This window comes from Mobula birostris, chromosome 10 (genome assembly GCF_030028105.1).
Source record: "Mobula birostris isolate sMobBir1 chromosome 10, sMobBir1.hap1, whole genome shotgun sequence".
NCBI classification, from domain to species: Eukaryota; Metazoa; Chordata; class Chondrichthyes; order Myliobatiformes; family Myliobatidae; genus Mobula; species Mobula birostris.
This window is the reverse complement of record NC_092379.1, coordinates 52,410,805-52,433,663: the sequence shown is the minus strand read 5'-3', so window position 1 is coordinate 52,433,663 and position 22,859 is coordinate 52,410,805. Positions and strand designations below refer to the sequence as shown.

Sequence of the window (22,859 nt, the reverse complement as noted above, 5' to 3'; positions counted from 1 at the left end):
CTGGAATGGAAAGCGGCGTCCTGGGAACAGATGCGGAGGAGGCGAATAAACTAGAAAAGGGAATAGCAGAAACAAAACAAGAATTTTCCTGTCAATCAGCTTCCAAATGACGCTGCCTTTTCATTCATTGCAACTTCCTCTTCCTCTGATTGCCTCCTCACCGCGTGCTCTTACCCCCACCCCAAACCCTGCCCTACGCTGACCCGTCTCCGGTTTCTGACCCTGCTCCACAGAACATCCACTTAACCACTCCCCACTCTGCTCTCAGACTTCAGAGGTCATTTGTACATTGCTGTGTGAAATATTGCCATTGGGAACAGTAAAAAAAATTAACCCTAATGTTGAAAAGAGCAGGGAATAAGGAGTTTAACTGCCCATCATAGTCTTCCTAGGCCCATAGTCAAAGTCAAATCAAAGTCACAGTAAAATTTATTATCAAAGTACATATACACTCAGTGCTTTCCGTATCAGGTTTACCTGTATATGCATGTAAATACCTAATCAGTCAATCATGTGGCTGCAACTCAATGCATAAAAGCATGCAGACAAGGTTAAAAAGTTCAGTTACTGTGCAGACCAAGCATCGGAATGGGGTGAAAAATGTGATCTAAGTGACTTTGAACACGGAATGATTATTGGTGCCAGACAGGGTGGTTTGAATATCTCAGAACCTGCTGATCTCCTGGGATTTTCACACACAGCAGTCTCTAGAGCTTACAGAGAATGATGCAAAAAAAAAAAACCCAGTGAGTGGCAGTTCTGTGGGCAAAACTGCCTCGTTAATGAGAGGTGTCGGAGGAGAACACCAGACTGGTTCAAGCGGACAGGAAGGTGACAGTAACTGAAATAATCACGTGTTACAACAGTGGTGTGCAGAAGAGCAGCTCTGAATGCACAACATATTGAACCTTGAAGTGGATGGGCTACAACAGCAGAAGACCACACTGGGTTCCACTCCTGCACCTAATAAAGTGGCCACTGAGTGTTTGTCCCAAAACCACTACATCGAGATTCATTTTCTTGTAAGCATCCACAGGAGAATAAAATAATTACAACAGCATTTACAAAAACATAGACATAAACAAAGACTGACAAAACCATTGTGCAAAAGACAAATTGTGCAACAAGTAAACACTTAATACTGAGAACATGAGTTGAAAACAGCCCTTCTGAAGGTTGCAGAATCAGTTGTAGTGAGTGAAGTTATCCACACTGGTTCAGAAGCCTGATGGCTGTGGGGTGATAACTGTTCCAGATCCTGGTGCTGTGGGACCTAATGATTCTATACCTCCATAGACCATGACCATAGGGAGCAGAATTAGGCCATTCAGCCCATTGAGTCTGCTCCACCAGTTTAATCATGGCTGATCCATTTCCCTCTCCACCCTATCTTCCTGCCATTTCTCCATAACCTTTCACACCTTGAATTATCAAGAACCTATCAACCTCCCCCTTAAATACATGCAAACACTCGGCCTCCACAGCTGCCTGTGGCAATGAATTCCACAGATTCACCACCCTCCGGCTAAAGAAATTCCTCCTCATCTCTGTTCTAAATGGACATCCCTCTATTCCGAGGCTGCGCCCTCTGATCCTGGACACCCCCACCATAGGAAACAACCTCTCCAAGTCCACTATCTGGCTCTTTCAACATTTGATAGGTTTCAATGAGATCACCCCCACCCCCCACCAATTCTTCGAAATTCCAGCGAGTAAAGTCTAAAGCCATCAATCACTTCTCCTACAATTTATTCCCAGAATCATTGTCAGGAACCTCTTCTGAATCCTCCTCATTGTCATTACATCCCTTCTTATATAAAGGACCCAAAACTGCACACAATACTCCAAGTGAGGCCTCACCAGTGCTTGATAAAGTCTCAACATTACATCCTTGCTTTTATATTCCCGTCTCCTCGAAATCAATGCTAAGGTTGCATCTGCCTCCCTCACCACTGACTCAACCTGCAGACTAACTTTTAGGGAATCCTACGCAACAACTCACAAATCCCTTTGCACCTTGGATTTTTGAATTTTCTCCCTGTTTAGAAAATAGTCCATGGTTTTTATTCCTTCTACTAATTTGCATGACCATACGCTTCCCGACACTCTATTCCTTTTGCCATTTCTTTGACGTTATCCTAATCTGTTCAAATCCTTCTGCAGACACTCTGCTTCCTCAAAACTACCTGCCATTCCTCCTATCTTTGTATTGTCTGAAAACTTGGCCACAAAGCCATCAATTCCATCATCCAAATCACTGACATACAATGTAAAACGCAGTCCCAACACAGTCTCCTGTGGAACACTAGTCACCAGCAGCCAGGCAGAAAAGGCTCCCTTTATTCCCACTCTTTGCTCCTGCCAATCAGCCAATGCTCTATCAATGCATCTTTCCTGTAATACCATGGGCTCTTATCTTGTTAAGCAGCCTCATGTGCGGCACTTTGTCAAATGCCTTCTAAAAATCCAAGTACACTCCATCACCAATTTTCCTTTGTCTATCCTGCATGTTATTTCCTCAAAGAATTCTAACAGATTTGCAGGTAAGATTTTCCATAAAAGAAACCATACTGATTTCAACTTATTTTGTCATCCAAGTGCCCCGAAACCACATCCTTAACAATCTACTCCAACTTCTTCCCAACCACTGATGTCAGGCTATAACTTCCTTTCTTAACCTCCCTCCTTTCTTGAAAAATTTGGCAGCATTAGTCCTCTGGAACGATTCCAGAATCTAGCAATTCTTGAAAGATCATTGTTGATGTCTCCACAATCTCTTCAGCCACCTCTTTCAGAACCCTGCGATACAGTCCCTCTGGTCCAGGTGACTGACTTACCTTCAGATATTTCAGTTTCCCAAGCACCTTGGAACAGCAACTGTACTCACTTCCCCGACACTCTTGAACCTCTGGCCTACAGCTAGTGTCTTAAACAGTGAAGACTGATGCAAAATACTATTTAGTTCATCCACTACTTCCTTTTCCCCCATTACTATCTCTCCAGCATCATTTCCAAGTAGTGAAATATCTCTTCTCACCTCTCTTTTAACCTCTATATATGTACGTTTGTTACCCACTTGATATTGTTGGCTAACTTACCTTCATATTTCATCATTTCCCCCTTATGGCTTTTTACTTGCCTTCTGTTGCTTTTTAAGTTTCCCAATCCTCTAACTTCCCACTAATTTTTGCTCTATTATATGCCCTCTCCTTTGTTTTTATGTTGGCTTTAACTTCCCTTGTCAGCCACCGTTGCATCATCCTGCCTTTAGAATACTTCTTCTCCTCTGGACCTGATGTTAGTGGTGAGGAGAGAGTGTGGCTGGGAGTGGGGGTCCTTGATGATGGATGCTGCCTCTTTTTGAGTCCGTGCTCCATGTAAGTGTGCTCATTGCCTTTGAGGGACCGGGCCACGTCCACTACTCTCTGTAGCGTTTTCTGCTCCTGGGCATTGCTGTTTCCGCGCCAGGCCTTGGTGCAACCAGTTAGAACATGCTCCACATTGCATCTATAGAAGCTTGTCAACGTGGTGATAAATTGCCTAATCTGTGCAACCTTCTGAAAAAGTAGAGGCACTCTCATGCCTCCTTTGTAACGGCACTTACGTACTGGTCCTGGGAAATCCTCAGCTATGATAACACCAGAGAATTTAACGTCACCGACGGTCTGTTCCCCCAATGAGGACTGGCTCATGGACCTCCAGCTTCTTTCCCTTGTAGCCAATAGATAGCTCTTGGACTTGATGTCACTGAGCGCTCAACCAGATTTACAATTTCTCTCCTATACATGGGACAGCACGGTCACATAGTGGTTAGCGCAACGCTTTACAGTACCAGGTGACTCAGGTTCAATTCCCGCCACTGCCTGCAAGGAGCTTGCACAGTCTCCCCGTGACCGTGTATATTTCCTCCGGGTACTCCGGTTTCCTCCCACAGTCCAAAGATGTACCGGTTGGTAGGTTAATTGGTCATTGTAAATTGTCCCGTGATTAGGCTCGGGTTAAATCAGGGGTTGAAGAGCGGTGCAGCTCGAAGGGCCAGAAACGCCCATTCCGCGCTGTATCTCAATCAAATGTATGTTAATCTGTTACCACCTTTGATTCAGCCAACAACCATGGTGTCGTCAGCAGACTTAAATACAGCATTGGAGTTCTACTTGGCTAAAGCGAGCAGAGCAAGGGGGGCTGAGCTCACAGCCTTGTGGCGTGCCTGTGTAATGGAGAGTGTGGAGCAGATGTTGTTGCCAATCTGAACTGAGTGGGGTCTGCAAGTGGGGAAGCGAGGATCTAGCTACACATTGCAAATTAGTGATGAGTTTCAAGGGGGTAATAGTGTTGAATGCTGAGCTGTAATTAACGAAAAGCATCCTGATGTATGCGTCTTCAATGTCTAGATGTTCCAGCGCTGAGTGATGTGCCAATGCAATGGCATTTGCTGCTGACCTGTGGTGAAGGGAGGCAATTGGCCCAGGTCACTCCTCAGGTAGGAGATGCCTTGCCTCATTGTCCAACCTCTCAAAGCACTTCATTACAACGGACGCAGGCGCTACTAGACGAGAGTCACTGAAGCAGGTTATCGCACTCTTCTCGGGCATCAGTATGATTAAAGTAAGTGTGCATCTCAGACTGGCAAAGATGTCAGTCAACACTCCAGCCAGTTGATTAGCACAGGTCTTCAGTACTCAGCCAGGTAGCCTGTCTGAGCCAGATGCTTCCCATGGGTGCGCCCTTCTGAAGGGTGCTCTCACATCAGACTCACAGGGTCATTGGGGGCTTTGGAAGTTTGTGAAGTTGCCTCCAAGTTCTGTCAGTCAAAACAAACATAAAAGCATTGAGCTCATCTGGGAGCAAAACTTGCCGTGGTTGCTGCCTGGTTTTGCTTCGCAGGAGGTGATGGCATTCAAGCCCCGCTGCACCCCTCCGTGATTCCAGAATTGCCACTTTGCATGTGAAACGGCGTCCCGGACCTCTTGTGTTTTCCTGGATTGCCAGTCCTGAACACCACCTTTCTATCTCTCAGCAGACTGTTCACCTGATGGCTCATCCAGGGCTTCTACTCTGAAAGATCTTGTGGGGACACACGCATCCATGAATGCATCTACAACCGTGGTGTGCTCATTCAGGCCTGATGAGTCCTTGGACACGGCCCAGTCCACCGACTCAAAACAGTCCCACAGACACTCCTCTGCCTCCTGTGACCACCTCTTCACGATCCTCATGTCTGGTGCCTTGCTCTTTCTTCCCTACCTATAAGCAGGTTGGGGAACAGCCAGATGGCCAGATTTCCCGAACGGTAGTTGAGGGACGGAATGGTAGGCATTCTTGACGGCAGTGTAGCAGCAGTGAAGTGTGTTGAGTCCTCTGAGCTGCAGGGATTTCCTCAAGTTAGCCCGATTGAAGTCGCCAGCAAGGATCAAGGTAGGCTGTTTCTTCTTTGTTAATCATGGCACTCAGTACATCGGGTGCTTGTTTCACATCTGCCTTGGGCAGTACGTAAACAGCCGTCACGGTCACAGCAGAGATCTCTCTCAGTCGCCGTTCAATCATTAAGTGTTCCCGGTTGGGAGAAGAGTGAGTCAAGGCCGCTATGTCCAGACACCAGGATGAGTTTATAGTGAAGCAGACATAGCTGCCTCAGCCCTTTCCTGCTGCCACTGTCCAGACTGTACATGGCCAGGAGAATGCCAGGGAGAGGTGGATGTGTTCCCCTCCCCCACGGCTGGCCTCACTTTTTAATGGCGGACATACGATCATTTCCTGACAGCCAAGCTCGCTGAGTCCTTCGAGCTCCTCAGGAGATCCCAAGATCACCCCTTCACTGAGACAATATTCCGTAAAGAGAAATTACAGGCTGCAGATTGTAGCAATAACAGTTCGGAAGATGTATATCTCGTAGTTTCGCAAGATGTCGGCTGGTATCATCCGCGCTCTCAGCCCCGAGGGTGGGGAATATCTAGGATACAATTTCTAAGAAGAGCACATCTTCTTCCTCAGTCTACAGAAAGTCACACAGGGAATTCAGGTGAAAATCTACACACACGGGGGTTGGGGGGACCAGTTAGAAACTGTCATCATCACAGGGAGACGAAGTGGTGAACGACAGGGGTGACGTGGAACAAACACAGTCAGAGATGAGCTGGGGTGCGTCAACTCCCACTGGAAATTTAGTGTGTTGTAATTTCACTAAGTGCCGGAGACAGGAGTTTAAAATAGCGCTTACGATTTTGTTACAGATCCAGAATATTAAATTTCAGTCACAGTAAAGACTCACAACAGCAGAACAACCCCCTCCCAGGGTGATCGGGGTTCAGTCCTTGGTGTAATGAGCAGCAGCAACAGCTGCAGAATCGGACAACAACAGGAATACACGAACTTGTAACCAGATCCAGCAACTGCGATGGTTATGAATACAGCACAGAGAAACTCTTTCAACTTTTTCACCATTCTGAGCTCGCTGGTGTTTCAGCAGGTGGAATGACTGAGTAAATCTCTTTGCTCACACTGGTGTGAACCCTCTCCTTGTTGTGCACTTGCTGATGCCTCAGAAGCTGGGTTGACTGAGTGAAAGCCTTCCCACACTGAGAGCAGGTGAATGGTCTCTCCCCGGTGTGAACTCGCTGGTGTTTCTGCAGGTTGGATTGATGAATGTATCCCTTCCCACATTCAGAGCAGGTGAATGGCCTCTCCCCAGTGTGAACACGCTGGTGTGCCAGTAGTTCTGATGACTGAATGTATCCCTTCCCACACACGGTGCAAGTGAATGGCCTCTCCCCAGAGTGAACTCGCTGGTGTATCATCAGGTGGGATGACTGATTGAATCCCTTCCCACACACAGAGCAAATGAATGGTCTCTCGCCGGTGTGAATTCGTTGGTGTCTCATGACGTGGGATGAATGAGTGAATCCCTTCCCACACACAGAGCAGGTGAACGGCCTTTCCCCGGTGTGAACACGCTGATGTGACTGCAAGTTGGATGACTCAATAAATCCTTTCCCACACTCAGAGCAGGTGAATGGCCTCTCTCCGGTGTGAACTCTCTCGTGTTTCAGTAGTCGTGATGAACGAGTGAATCCCATTCCACACACGGAACAGGTGAAAGGCCTGTCCCCGGAGTGAATTTTCTGATGTGTCCTCAGGTTGGACAACTGAATAAATTCCTTCCCACAGTCGGAGCAGGTGAACGGTCTATCTGTGGCGTGAACTCGCTGATGTATCTTCAGGCTGGATGACTGAGTATATCCCCTCCCACACACCAGGCAGCTGAACGGCCTCTCTCCAGTGTGAACTCGCTGGTGTTTCTGCAGGTCGGATGACTGAATGAATCCCTTCCCACACACAGAGCAAGCAAATGGTCTCTCCCCAGTGTGAACTCGCTGGTGTGTCTGCAGGTGGGACGAGTGAGTGAATCCCTTCCCACACATGGAGCAGGTAAACGGCCTCTCACCAGAGTGAACCCGCTGGTGTGTCCGTAGGTGGGATGACCGAGTGAATCCTTTTCCACACTCGGAGCAGGTGAATGATTTCTCTCTGCTTTGAGCTCTCTGGCAATTCATCAGGTCAGACGACATAGTGAATCCCTCCCACACTTCAAGATGTTGAGTGCCTGGTCTCTGGTGAAGATACTCTGGAGAGTTCTCAGAGCCCTGGATCCAACGTGTTTCAATGAGAAGTTAAAACAGACAACTTCATTTTAGACACAAAGCAGATGCACCTTTCCAGCTGGGATGAGATATGCCTTCTTTTCCAAGGATCAACAATGAATATGTTGTTACTACGAAGGAAATATCTGTTCACTCCTTCAATGACTTGAGGATAATTTACAAGGATTGACCCCAGGTTGGTTCATCCAAATCTCACCATAGGTTGAACACGTGTTCAGATTCCCCTTGCTGTGACTGGTGTGCTGTCTTCTCAAACATCTCCTCCTTCGCATTCAAAAACTGATTTCATTCAAGTGTTGGTGATCCGACTGACACAGCAGATCTGGCATGTTGTTGTGTCTGAGATACCCGCACACAAATCCTTTTTCTTTTGTTTCCTGTAAAAAGAAGTTTACAAAAGACATCAATGGGTGTAGGTTAGCATTTCAAATGAGATAATTGTACTCTCTATAGTCAGCTCATTGTTAGAGTGAGGCTCAAAACAAGGTGCACAGAAAATTCATCATCTTCTCACTGGGCACGTGTCAAACATCCAATTCTCTGACTATCTTTGGCAGTTTGAAATAATACCATAAGACTGTAAGATATAGGAGCAGAAGTAGGCCATTTGGCCCATCGACTCTGCTCTGCCATTCAATCATGGGCTGATCTAATTTTTCTAGTCATCCCCACTCCCCTGCCTTCTCCCCATACCCTTTCATACCCTAGCTAATCAAGAACATATCTATCTCTGCCTTTAATACGCCCAATGACTTGGCCTCCACAGCCACTCATGGTAACAAATTCCACAGATTTACCACCCTCTGACTAAAGTAGTTTCTCTGCATCTCAGTTCTAAACGGATGTCCTTCAACTCTGAAGTCATGCCCCCTTGTCCTAGAATCCCCTAACCATGGGAAATAACTTTGCTATATCTAATCTGTTCAGGCCTTTTAACATTTGGAATGTTTCTATAAGATCTGCCTTGTTCTCCTGAACATCCAGGGAATACAGCCCAAGGGGTGCCAGACGTTCCTCATACGGTAACCCTTTCATTCCTAGAATCATTCTTGTGAACCTTCTCTGAACCCTCTCCAACGTCAGTACTGTATATCTTTTCTAAAGTAAGGAGCCCAAAACTGCACAGAATACCCCAAATGTGTTCTCGTGAGTGCCTTATAGAGCCTCAACATCACATCCCTGCTCTTAAATTCTATACCTCTAGAAATGAATGCCAACATTGCATTTGCCTTCTTCACAACTGACTCAACCTGGAGGTTAACCTTTAGGGTATCCTGCACAAGGACTCCCAAGTCCCTTTGCATCTCTGCATTTTGAATTCTCTCCCCATCTAAATAATAGCCTGCCTGTTTATTTCTTCCACCAAAGTGCATGACCATACACTTTCCAACATTGTATTTCATTTGCCACTTCTTTGCCCATTCCCCTAAACTATCTAAGTCTCTCTGCAGGCTCTCTGTTTCTTCAACATCACCCGCTCCTCCACCTACCTTTGTATCATCAGCAAATTTAGCCACAAATCCATGAATACTGTAGTCCAAATCACTGTCATACATCATAAAAAGCAGCGGTCCCAACACTGACCCCTGTGGAACTCCACAGGTAACTGGCAGCCAGCCAGAATAGGATCCCTTTATTCTCACTCTCTGTTTTCTGCCATCCATCCAATGCCCCACCCATGCTAGTAACTGCCCTGTAAATCCATGGGCTCTTATCTTGCTAAGCAGCCTCACGTGCAGCACCTTGTCAAAGGCCTTCTGATAATCCAAGTCCACCACATCTACTGCATCTCTTTTGTCTACCCTGCTTGTAATTTTCTCAAAGAATTGCAGTAGGTTTGTCAGGCAGGATTTTCCTTTCAGGAAACGATGCTGGCTTTGGCCTACCTTGTCACGTGCCTCCAGGTACTCCGTAATCTCATCCCTAACAATGATTCCAACAACTTCCCAACCACTGATGTCAGGCTAACAGGTCGATAGTTTCCTTTCTGCTGCCTCCCACCCTTCTTAAATAGCGGAGTAACATTTGCAATTTTCCAGTCATCCGGTACAATGCCAGAATCTATTGATTCTTGAAAGATCATTGCTAATGCCTCCACAATCTCTCCAGCTACTTCTTTCAGAACTGGAGGGTGCATTCCATCAGGTCCAGGAGATTTATCCACCCTCAGACCATTAAACTTCCTGAGCACCTTCTCAGTCGTAATTTTCACTGCACAAACTTCACTTCCCTGACACTCTTGAATGTCTGGTATACTGCAGACGTCTTTCACTGTGAATACTGATGCAAAATATGCATCAGTTCCTCTGCCATCTCTGCATCTCTCATTACAATATCTCCAGCGTCATTTTGTATTGGTCCTATATCTACTCTCAACTCTCTTTTACCCTTTATATACTTAAAAAAAGCTTTTAGTATCTTCTTTGATATTAGTCACCAGCTTCATTTCATAATTTATCTTTTCCTTCCTAATGACCTTCTTAGACTCCTTCTGCAAATCCTTAAAAGCTTCCCAATCCTTTATCTTCCCACTAGCTCTGGCTTCCTTGTATGCCCTCTCTTTTGCTTTTACTTTGGCTCTGTCTTCACTTGCCAGCAACGGTAGCGTCCTTCTTTCCTTTAAAAATTTCTTCTTATTTGGAATATATCTGTCTTGCACTTCCCTCAATTTTCGCAGAAACTCCAGCCATTGCTGCTCTGCTGTCCTTCCTGCAAATGTCCCTTTCCAGTCAACTACGGCCAGTTCCCCTCTCATGCCATTGTAATTTCCTTTATTCCACTGAAATACCCACACATTGGATTTTATTTTTTCCCTCTCAAATTTCAATGTGAACTCGATCATATTGTGATCCTTAACCTTAAGCTCTCTTATCATCTTTGGATCATTGCACAACTCCTAATCCAGCACAGCTGATCCCTTAGTGGGCTCAACAACAAGCTGTACTAAAATGTCATCCCTTAGACACTCTACAAGTTCTCTCTTTTGAGGTCCAGTACTGACCTGGTTTTCTCAATCCACTTTCATGTTAAAATCCTCAACGATTATCATGACATTGCCTTTCTGACACGCCTTTTCCATCTCCTGCTGTAATTCGTGATCCACATCCCGGCTGTTGTTTGGAGGCCTGTATGCAACTGCCATTGCCTTGCCATTTCTTAACTCAACCCATAGAGACTCTACACCTTCCAATCCTATGTCATCTCTTTCTAATGATTTAATATTATTTCTTATACCCAGAGCCACACCACCCCCTCTGCCTACTAACCTATCTTTCCGATACACCGTATATCCTTGGACGTTCAGCTCCCAATGGCAGCCATCCTTTAGCCAAGTTTCAGAGATGGCCACGTCATATTTGCTGATCTGTAGCTGAATTTCAAGATTGTCGATTTTATTCCTTATGCTGCGTGCATTCAAATATAACACTCTCAGTCCAGTATTTGTTGCTTTCTGTTTGAACTGACCCACACCTCTGTTGCCCTGTAACTCGTGCCATTGGCTGTGATTAAGCCTCATCTCCTGTATGTTCTTTCTACAATCTCTGTTGCCTGCTTTCTTTGATTTAATTCTGTTTTCCCCTTCCTCAACCCTATCACTCCAGTTCCCATCCTCTGGCCAAATTAGTTTAAACCCTCCCTAAACGTTCTATTAAATGTGCCCGTTAGGATATTGGACCCCTTTGGGTTCAGGTGTAACCCGTCCTTTTTGTACAGGTCGTTCCTCCAACAGAAGAGGCCCCAATGATCCAGGAATCTGAAGCCCTGCCCCCTACACCAGTCTCTCAGCCTGGTCATGCTATTCTTGCGCTCATTAGTACGTGGCACAAGGTAGTAATCTCAGTATAGTAATCCTGAGATTAGTACCCTGGAAGTCCTGTTTTTCAGCTTCCTACCCAACTCCCTGAATTCTCTCCTCAGGACCTCCTCTCTTTTTCTACCTATGTCATTGGTACCAACATGTATCAAGATTTCTGGCTTTTCACCCTCACCCTTCAGAATACTCTGCACCCAATCAGAGACATCCCATACCCTGGCACCTGGGAGGCAACACACCATGTGGGTGACTCTGTCAGGCTGACAGAACCTCCTGTCTGTTCCCTTCACTATGGAATTCCCTATGACTACCGTATTCCTCATCTTCTTCTTTCCCTTCTGCACCACGGAACCAGGCTCAGTGCCAGAGACCTGATTGCCACGGTTGTCCTCTATCAGATCACCCTGCTCAACAGTATCTAAAACGAGATAATGACTACTGAGGGGAATGGCCACCTGAGCTCTTTCCCTCACTTCCCTGACCATCACCCACTTATCGAACTCCTGCTGTCTCGGGGTGAATAACTCCCTGTCGCTCCTCTCTATCTCCTGTTCGCTCTCCCTAAAAAGCTTTTGTTTTCTAATCTATTCACACTACTTTACTGAACGGAGAACCACAACCTTGTTTTAAGCCTCAATCTTAACCAAGCACATTATGTACCAACAAGTTGCCTTGGAAATTTTCCATCTCCCAATCACACCCCTCCTGCAACCATGTTTCACTAATAGCTACATCATCATATTTCCAGGTATCAATCCATGCTGCCGCTAAGTTAACAAATTTCACGACCTACGCCGGTGATATTAAACGCGATTCTGATGAACTCGGATGTATATGATTGAGCCCCAAATGCGTGGATTTAGATAGCTGAAGCTCAGCAATATGTAAAATGTCCTCCCGCTCCCATTCCGCCCACCTGCGCACCCAAACATGACCTGCGATCGGGGCAGAGTCTTGCATGGCGGCTCCTTTACCCAGGACAGCCCAGAGCCCAGAAACCGCTCCGCCCGTCACCGTCCCGGCGATACGCATGCGCTAAAGAGATGGCGCCAGCACCTTCGCCCATCAGCAGAAACCACCCCCACCCCCCTCCGCCTCTCCCGGTGCCCCATTTCGTACTGTGGGGGGAAAATAACCGGGACTGTCCCAGTGTGAGGAGCCGCGGTGGGTCCGAAGTTCACAGCGATTGTCCCGGGGTGGGGCTGAGGGTTACGCGGGCCCCGCTGCCGATGAAAACCCGCTCGGAGCCCATTCCTACCTGCTGCCAATCCTTGGAAGCCTATTGTCCACTGGGCGCATGCGCGCTTCTGAGACTCCGACCTGTGGCTCTTTGCACCTGCGCACTAGAATCACAGCCGGCGCTTTCTGCAGCGCGGAGATTTCTGGGTAAGGCTGGTGCCATTGGAAACATCTATCAACGACTCCCGCGGCCGCCCGCAAAAGACTTGAGCTGCTAACATGCGGGACTATTTGGAAGCACTGTAGGTTCGGGTAACCAGGAGGATCTGGAAAAGGAACCAGAAACGGAGATTGGGGGAGAGTACGGATTGACGGAAGGCGGTTGGAATGAAGTCCGTAAAACGGAAAAAGACACATAATATTGAGTGATTTCTACTGATGGAGAGGAAGAGGGGAATTTTCGAAATAAGGGAAGACTTTAAGGTATTGTTTAAATTTGACCCGGGTCAAGCCTCTTCCATCAATCTGTTTAACGAGAGAGCTGAAATCTACTATGGGGATATAGATTACGCTCGTACTTTGAGAAGTCGGAAAGTGTTAAGAATAATAAACAGTGTGAGAAGGCATTACGTACGTTTGAAGACTTTGCTTCGCAAAAAATAGTATAAAAATAGAGGTATTGGTTTCCGGTGGAGATTTCAATAGAGCGGGTTCAATCTCATTTATTGGGAGGTAAGGTTAAGGAGGTAAAGAGATTGAAAGTATTTAGAAACGGGAAAAGGTGGATAGTTTATCTGTATTGAATTATTTTGTTGAGGTGAAGCTCCCTGATGATATTAGTTTGAGGTAATTAGTTATAGTCTACAAGTTCATATTCAATCTCCGCTTAGATGTTTTAAATGTTTTAAAGATTTGGGCATGTTCCAGCAGTATGTCTGGGAAACTAAGGTGTAGTAAGTGTGTGTGTTGGGGGGGGGGGAGGGTGCATAAGTACGAAGTCTGCGGAGAAGTGTCAAGTTAAACTGTTGTAATTGTGGAGAAGATAGTGCAGCGCATGTGAAGTGTTTAACAAGGCAACTGCAGTTCAACAGGTTAAAGTACAGTTGGGTGTGTCTTATGCAGAGCCTCGCAATGAGTTAAACAGAATATTGATAAAATATTACCGGTTTGAGACCAGACTGTGAAGTTAGTAGATGTATGTCAGCATCATTGTTCATTTACTTTACTTGTAGATAAAATGAAGTTTGTGATGTTTATAACAGATGTGGTGAACTGCATTGCTCAGGAATTGAGTCATACTGAGCAAACTCAAATTATTGTGAAAGCTGCAGAAAAGTTTTTTGGTTTAACTGGTGTTAGTGGGAAGCTGTGAAAGAACCTCTGATGGGTAGGGTATCTGTATTTCAGTCTTCTTGTGAAGGTAAATAATGGGATTTAGAATATTGCAGTGGAAGTCTGATTTCCAATGGACAAGATTTTTAGGAAGTTTATTACTGACTTGTCAAATCATCCTGATATTATATGTTTTCAGGAAAACTGGCTGTTACCATATTTAAGTTTTTCTTTGGAAGATTATATTTTTATTAGGTGTGATAGGTTATTTGGTAAAGGGGGTGGTGTTGTCAGTTTTACAAGGAAAGGGGTTGTAAATGAAACTTATGAAACACGTTGTAGAAATATTTGATTCACAGTCCAGTTAGTGGCAGTAATGCACCTTTAAGATGGACTGCCAACCACTAAAAAAAGAAAGAAGACTCCCACTGCCGAGTTTGGCTGTTGTGAGAACAGATGAGGAGAGTCAGCCAATTTCAGATGAATTTTGTGAGGAGAGATTAACTTCTGGAGCTGTGACTGGAGAAAAGATGGCAGGAAGTCAGTGGGAGATGGAGAATGGTGGCAGAAGTAGGTAAGAAGATGTTTGGCAGGTAGTCAAAAGACATAGAAGAAAGTGGGAACAAACAAATGGAACAAACTTAGTGATAGTGATGGTGACGGTTAGGGCTAGGGCATGATTTTGGAAAGCAGAGGAAACAGGAAATTAAGGTACTGATGAAGCTTGACTCTGCTCCAAGTAGTTCTCTTAATCGGATTCAATTAACTTTTGATCTTAAAAAAGCACTTATTTGGTTCGAGGTGGGAAGATGCTGGTGATATGTAGTGATGTTACACGAAGGGACAGAGCCGTGGCTTTGAAATCCGTTGGTGGTAGGAGTGTAGTTATGTCACTGTTCATGGAAAGACAGTGGAGTGATATCGGAAGTTGCTCTTGTCTAGATTTTCAATGGACCAGATAAGAGAATTTGAAAGTTGAAAACGTGATGGAAGCAAAAAGGTTTAAAAAAAAGTTTCAGGATGGAGTAGGTAGCGATAATCTCTCAATTATAGTTAAATTTGATGGTACTTTATTGCCAAATAGAGTGTTCGTTAGGTTCTGTGAGTTACGGGGTCCAGGTGTATGTGCTGCCTCCTCTGAGATGTTTTAATTGTCAGAAAGTTGGACCTGTAGCTGCTGTGTGCTGTGGGAAGAAACGCTGCAGTAGGTGTGATAGTGAACATGACTATGGAAGCTGTGGTGATGGTGTTAAGTTGAAATGTCATTGTGGACGGGAAGCTGGTGCTGTATATGGAGGCCGCGTAGTGGTTAAAGTTCAGCAGGTGAGCCTGCAGTCTGCTATGTCGTATGCTGAAGCCTTGCAGAGGGTCAAGGAAATTGATAAGGGTGAGAGGCTTGTACCCTGAACCCCTGTCCAACAAGAAACTGTTTGTCTGGCTCACCCATTTATTGCTCATAAATCTTTGAAGGGAGATAAGATTTGTAGTCTTTATGGCTGACGTAGTCAAATGCACCTCTCAAGCTAAGAGTTGAACAGAGAAAACAAAAATTATTTTGAAGTCTGCAGATAAATTTCTTGGCATTGCAGGATTGTTGTTAGAGATAGTAAGTGAGGTGTTACAGGGTGGAGCTCCCAGTTAACAGTCTCTTGCCCAATGGTGCTCACTATTTTACAGTGGAATGCCAAGAGTCTGATTGCAAATTTTTTAAAAAAAATGTTGTGAGGTACTATTCATGGGTTCAATGTCCATTCAGAAATCGGATGGCAGAGGGGAAGAAGTTGTTCCTGAATGGTTGAGTGTGTGCCTTCTGGTTTTTGACCTCCTTCCTGATGGTAACAATGAGAACAGGACATTTCCTGGGCATTGGGTCCTTAATGATGGACAGCACTTTGCTGAGGCACTGCTCCTTGGAGATGTCTTGGATACTACGGAGAGGCTAGTGCCCATGATGGAGCTGACTAATTTTACAACTCTCTGCAACTTACTTTGATCCTGTGCAGTAACCCCACCACTCCCATACCAGATGGTGATGTAGCATTCTGATGCAGCACAGTACATCTGTAGAAATTTTTGAGTGTTTTTAGGTGAATACCAACTCTCCCAGTAGGTAAAGCGGGGGCTCTGATTCGGAAGATGGGAAGTGTGAGATGGAGCAGAGTCCTTCCAGTCTTCTGTTCTGAAGTTTTCATAAAATGCACAGTTCTGAGAGACTGAGTGAAGAGGAGGGCATTCCTTGACAATAATCTTGGGATTACTGAGGATAGGCAGAGTATTGATTTGGTGTTTGATGTGGAGTTTTCATTATCTGAACTCAATTACTTTCTAGGATTAAACTTGTGTCACCAGGAAAAAATGGGCTTTGTTACTGAATGTTTTCCCATATGTCATAGCAAGTTTCAAATGGTTGTAGATTTATTCAATCAAAGTTGGACTGCTGGATGCCTTCCATCAGTGTGGAAGTTAGGGGTGGTAATTCCAGACCTGAAACCAGGCAAAGAACAGTCAGAGCCTGCTAGTTAGAGGACAATTTCTTTGACTTGTGTAAACTTATGGAGACGATGGTGACTGATAGATTGGTGTTTTATTTGGAAAGTAGAAGATTACTGTCACCTCATCAATGTGGCTTTCGTAAAGGTAGGATGACTCTGGAACCTGTGTTGTGTCTGGAATATGATATTAGAAAAGGCACGGGTTAAGGAGGAGGTCGTAGTGGTATCTTCCTTGATATTGAGAAGGCTTATGATGTGCTTTAGGAGGGACTGTTGATAAATCTGTAAAATCGGGATTGGTGGACAAATGTTTATTGTTTCAGATGATCATACAGGTCAGTGTGTGCAAATAGTATTGTAAGGCTTTTTCTATAGATAATGGTCCTCCACAATGGAGTGTTTGTTGTCCTGTTTAATATGATGATAAATGATAATTTTTTATAAAGTTGATCCTAACATTTCCAAGTCCCTGTATGCTGATCACAGGGCTGTATGGAAAAGGGGCAGGAATATAAACATTATAATGAATAAGTTCAGGCTGCTGTACAGGAATTGGAGAAATGGGGTGAGCAGTGGGGGTTTAAGTTCACAGCGGCAAGAATTCAGGTTATTTGTTTTAGTAAACAGATCAATAGGCCCATTGTTGATCTTGGACTGCATGGACAGATATTGGAACAAGTGTCAGTGATTAGTATGTGAATAAATGTGAAACTTACATGGAAGCACCTCGTCAATAAAATACTTTGGACATAGAAACAGAGAAAATCTACAGCACAATACAGGCCCTTTGGCCCATAAAGCTGTGCAGAACATGTCCTTACCTGAGAAATTACCTAGGGTTACCCATAGCCCTCTATTTTTCTGAGCTCCATGTACCTGTCCAGGAGTCTCGTAAAAGACCCTATGGTATCCACCTCCACCACCGTCGCTGGCAGCCCATTCCATGCACTCACCACTCTTTAAGTAAAAAACCTACCTCTGACATCTCCTCTGCGCCTACTTCCAAGCACCTTAAAACTGTGCCTTTTCGTGCTAGCCACTTCAGCCCTGGGAAAAAGCCTCTGACTATCCACGTGATCAATGCCTCTCATCATCTTATACACCTCTCATCCTCTGTCGCTCCAAGGAAAAAAAGCTGAGTTCACTCAACCTATTCTCATAAGGCATGATCCCCAATCCAGGCAACATCCTTGTAAATCTCTGCATCTTTTCTATGGTTTCCACATCCTTCCAGTAGTGAGGCGACCAGAACTGAGCACAGTACTCCAAGTGGGGTCTGACCAGGGTCCTATATAGCTGCAATATTACCTCTCGGCTCCTAAACTCAATCCCACGATTGATGAAGGCCAATGCATCATATGCTTTCTGAACCACAGAGTTAACCTGCGCAGCAGCTTTGAGTGTCCTATGGACTCGGACCCTAAGATCCCTCTGATCCTCCACAACGCCAAGACTCTTACCATTAATACTATATTCTGCCAAAATGAATCACCCCACACTTAACTGGATTGAACTCCATCTGCCACTTCTCAGCCCATTTTTGTAGCCCATCAATGTGCCACTGTAACCTCTGACAGCCCTCCACACTATCCACAACACCCCCAACCTTTGTGTCATCAGCAAATTTACTAGCCCATCCTTCCACTTTCTCATCCAGATCATTTATAAAAATCATGAAGAGTAGGGGTCCCAGAACAGATCCCTGAGGTACACCACTGGTCACCGACCTCCATGCAGAATATGAGCTGTCTACAACCACTTTTTCCCTTCTTTGGACAAGCCAGTTCTGAATCCACAAAGTAATGTCCCTTGGATCCCATGCCGCCTTACTTTCTCAATAAGCCTTGCATGGAGTACCTTGTCAAATGCTTTGCTGAAATCCATATACACTACATCTACTGCTCTACCTTTATCAATGTGTTTAGTCACATCCTCAAAAAATTCAATCAGGGTCACAAGGCACAACCTACCTTTGACAGAGGCATGCTGACTATTCCTAATCATATTATGCCTCTCCAAATGTTCATAAATCCTGCCTCTCAGGATCTTCTCTATCACCTTACCAACCACTGAAGTAAGACTCACTGGCCTATAATTTCCTGGGCTATCTCCCTTTCTTGAATAATGGAACACATCCGCAATCCTCCAATCCTCCGGAACCTCTCCTGTCCCCATCGATGATGCAAAGATCATCACCAGAGTCTCAACAATCTCCTCCCTCCCAATCAGACTCCCTGTGGCAATCTCTATCCCACAGTAGCCTGGGGTACATCTCATCCAGTCTCGGTGACTTATCCAGCTTGATGCTTTCCAAAAGCTCCAGCACATCCTCTTTCTACATGCTCAAGCTTTTCAGTCCGCTGTAAGTCATCCCTACAATCGCCAAGATCCTTTTCCGAAGTGAATACTGAAGCAAAGTACTCTGGTCCAGTTTCTCCTCCGGTTCCATACACACTTTCCCACTGTCACACTTGACTGGTCCTATTCTCTCACGTCTCATCCTTTTGCTCTTCACATACTTGTAGAATGACTTGGGGTTTTCCTTAATCCTGTCTGCCAAGGCCTTCTCATGGCCCCTTCTGGCTCTCTTAATTTCTTTCTTAAGATCCTTCCTGCTAGCCTTATAATCTTCTAGATCTCTATCATTACCTAGTTTTTTGAAGCTTTCATAAGCTCTTTCCTTCTTGACTAGATTTACAAAGCCTTTGAGCACTACGGTTCCTGTACCCTACCATCCTTTCCCTGTCTCATTGGAACATACCTATGCAGAACTCCACACAAATATTCCCTGAACATTTGCCACATTTCTTCCGTACATTTCCCTGAGAACATATGTTCCTAATTTATGCTTCCAAGTTTTTGCCTCATAGCCTCATATTTTCCCTTATTCCAATTAAATAACTTGTCTGTTCCTATCCCTCTCCAATGCTATGGTAAAGGAGATGGTATTGTGATGACTATCTCCAAAATGCTCTCCCACTGAGAGATCTGACACCTGACCAGGTTCACTTCCCAATACCAGATCAAGTACAGCCTCTCCTCTTGTAGGCTCATCTACATACTGTGCCAGGACACCTTCCTGAACACACCTAACAAACTCCACCCCATCTAAACCCCTTGCTCTAGGGACATGCTAATGAATATTTGGGAAATTAAAATCTACCACCACAACAACCCTGTTATTATTAAACCTGTCCAGAATCTGCCTCCCCATCTGCTCCTCGATGTCCTTACATATGTAAGGCTGTCCTTAACATGCTTCAGTGTTTGGTGGGATATGATTGAAGAAGGGCTACATGTGTACCTACGATAACTTTGTACTATGAATTGATTAGAACAGTTTCAGATTATGGGTTTGGCACCCCCTCACTTTTGAAATCATTGGATGTTCTTCAAGCCCAGGCTCTATGTCTGTCTTGTCGTACCCCTCGGTCACCTGTCTCTGCTCCGCAGGTGGAAGTGGGTCAGATGCCATTGCATTTACAAAGATTACAGATAGCTGTGAATTATTGGGTACACCTCAGTGATCACAAGGATGCTCATCCAGCTGAGAATATATTGAAGGATTGTTGTGAACATCAGGATTGCAGGATTTGCAGTTTTGGATGGGAAGGAAATGATCAGGCAGAGAACATGCTCTGTTCAATATGACCTGTGCTCCTAGTGTGCCTTTATCCATTATTCCTCCCTGGTGATTTCCTCTACCTAGGGTAGATTTGACTCTTCAGAAGAACCTGTCAGAACACTTACCTACGGTAGATTTGACTCTTCAGGACAGAGTGTCAGAACATTTACCTAGCGTAGATTTGACTCTTCAGGAGAACCTGTCAGAACATTTACCTGGGGTAGATTTGATTCTTCAGGAGAGACTGTCAGTACATTTACCTGGGGTAGATTTGATTCTTCAGGAGAACCTGTCAGAACATTTACCTAAGCAACACACATCAAAGTTGCTGGTGAACGCAGCAGGCCAGGCAGCATCTCTAGGAAGAGGTGCAGTCGACGTTTCAGGCCGAGACCCTTCGTCAGGACTAACTGAAGGAAGAGTGAGTAAGAGATTTGAAAGTTGGAGGGGGAGGGATGGAGCCAAGAGCTGGACAGGTGATTGGCAAAAGGGATATGAGAGGATCATGGGACAGGAGGTCCGGGAAGAAAGACAAGGCGGGGCGGGGGGAACCCAGAGGATGGGCAAGGGATATATTCAGAGGGACAGAGGGAGAAAAAGGAGAGTGAGAGAAAGAATGTGTATAAAAATAAGTAACAGATGGGGTACGAGGGGGAGGTGGGGCATTAGCGGAAGTTAGAGAAGTCGAAGTTCATGCCATCAGGTTGGAGGCTACCCAGACGGAATATAAGGTGTTGTTCCTCCAACCTGAGTGTGGCTTCATCTTTACAGCAGAGGAGGCCGTGGATAGACATGTCAGAATGGGAATGGGATGTGGAATTAAAATGTGTGGCCACTGGGAGATCCTGCTTTCTCAGCAGAGAGAGAGGGGGAGGGAAAGATGTGCTTAGTGGTGGGATCCCGTTGGAGGTGGCGGAAGTTACAGAGGAAGTTATCCCACCACTAAGCACATCTTTCCCTCCCCCACCCCCCGCTTTCCACAGGGATCGCTCCCTACGCGACTCCCTTGTCCATTCGTCCCTCCCATCCCTCCCCACTGATCTCCCTCCTGGCACTTATCCGTGTAAGCGGAACAAGTGCTACACATGCCCTTACACTTCTTCCCTTACCACCATTCAGGGCCCCAAACAGTCCTTCCAGGTGAGGCGACACTTCACCTGTGAGTCGGCTGGGGTGATATACCGCGTCCAGTGCTCCCGGTGTGGCCTTTTATGTATTGGCGAGACCCAACGCAGACTGGGAGACCGCTTTGCTGAACACCTATGCTCTGTCCGCCAGAGAAAGCAGGATCTCCCAGTGGCCACACATTTTAATTCCACATCCCATTCCCATTCTGACATGTCTATCCACGGCCTCCTCTACTGTAAAGATGAAGCCACACTCAGGTTGGAGGAACAACACCTTATATTCCGTCTGGGTAGCCTCCAACTTGATGGCATGAACATCGACTTCTCTAACTTCCGCTAATGCCCTACCTCCCCCTTGTACCCCATCTGTTACTTATTTTTATACACACATTCTTTCTCTCACTCTCCTTTTTCTCCCTCTGTCCCTCTGAATATATCCCTTGCCCATCCTCTGGGTTCCCCCCACCCCCGTCTTTCTTCCCGGACCTCCTGTCCCATGATCCTCTCGTATCCCTTTTGCCAATCACCTGTTGAGCTCTTGGCTCCATCCCTCCCCCTCCTGTCTTCTCCTATCATTTTGGATCTCCCCCTCCCCCTCCAACTTTTAAATCTCTTACTCATTCTTCCTTCAGTTAGTCCTGACGAAGGGTCTCGGCCTGAAACGTCGACTGCACCTCCTCCTAGAGATGCTGCCTGGCCTGCTGCGTTCACCAGCAACTTTGATGTGTGTTGCTTGAATTTCCAGCATCTGCAGAATTCCTGTTGAGAATATTTACCTAGGGTGGATTTGACTTTTCAGGAGAGACTGTCAGAACATTTACCTGGGGTAGATTTGACTCTTCAGGAGAGACTGTCAGAACGTGCCTGGAATGTATCTGAAGAGGGAGTGATGACTCTATATATACATCATCAATATTATGGAGTGGTTCTAGTGTTCACAGATGGCTTTGATGACCCGGTGTCTCATAACACCAGTGCAACAGTCTATGTCCCAAAATTTCAGATGTCAATTAGAAAAACGTTACCTAATAAACTTTCAGCTTATGCTATTGAAATGGTGGCAATCCTTCTTGCATTGCCGTGGATAAGAGTACATACAGCCTAAATGGGTTATTATCTGTTCTGATTCCGTCTCTGTGTTGTGTAGTCTAAAGCTGGGTCTGTCCAATAGTTGTCCGGATGTTTTGTCGGAAGTTAGACAAACATTATCACATCTGCAGTATTTCGGAGTGTATCTGCTTTCAGTGGATCCCAGCTCACGTGGGGGTGGAAGGAAATGAGTAGTCAGCAGGCTGGCTAAACAGTCTGTGACGGTCTGTGTTGTTGACGTTGATATTCCTCTAACGGCAGGCAAAGTTTTAATTAAGGACCATGTTCTCTCGATATGGCAGAGCCTGTGGGACACACAATTGTAGGGGAGATACTTGTATGGAATTCAGAAAAAAGGTTACAGTATTTCACTTTGGAGGTGAGGAGAGGAGGGCCAGTAGGGAGGAAGTTATAATTACTCAGCTTAGGCTTGGCCATACTGGTTTAAATGCCACTTGGTAAACATAGTTCAGGTAATTGTAGACAGTGTCATCTTCCAGACACAGTACAGTCTCACGAATTATTGGAATGTCCGCCATATGA

The 22,859-nt window shown here is 45.4% G+C and overlaps 1 protein-coding gene across 1 annotated transcript; it reads right to left on the bottom strand.

The window, feature by feature from the left end:
- Positions 1 to 423: 423 nt before the first annotated feature.
- On the bottom strand, positions 424 to 15,506 carry LOC140204011 (uncharacterized). The gene is made up of 3 exons (XM_072270232.1): positions 15,427 to 15,506; positions 12,731 to 12,977; positions 424 to 8,035 (listed from the first exon to the last, which is right to left on the bottom strand). Exon 3 carries the CDS (start codon positions 7,563 to 7,565, stop codon positions 6,435 to 6,437), a length of 1,131 nt encoding a protein of 376 aa, XP_072126333.1. The 5' UTR covers positions 7,566 to 8,035; positions 12,731 to 12,977; positions 15,427 to 15,506; the 3' UTR covers positions 424 to 6,434.
- Between the last annotated feature and the right edge of the window lie 7,353 nt (positions 15,507 to 22,859).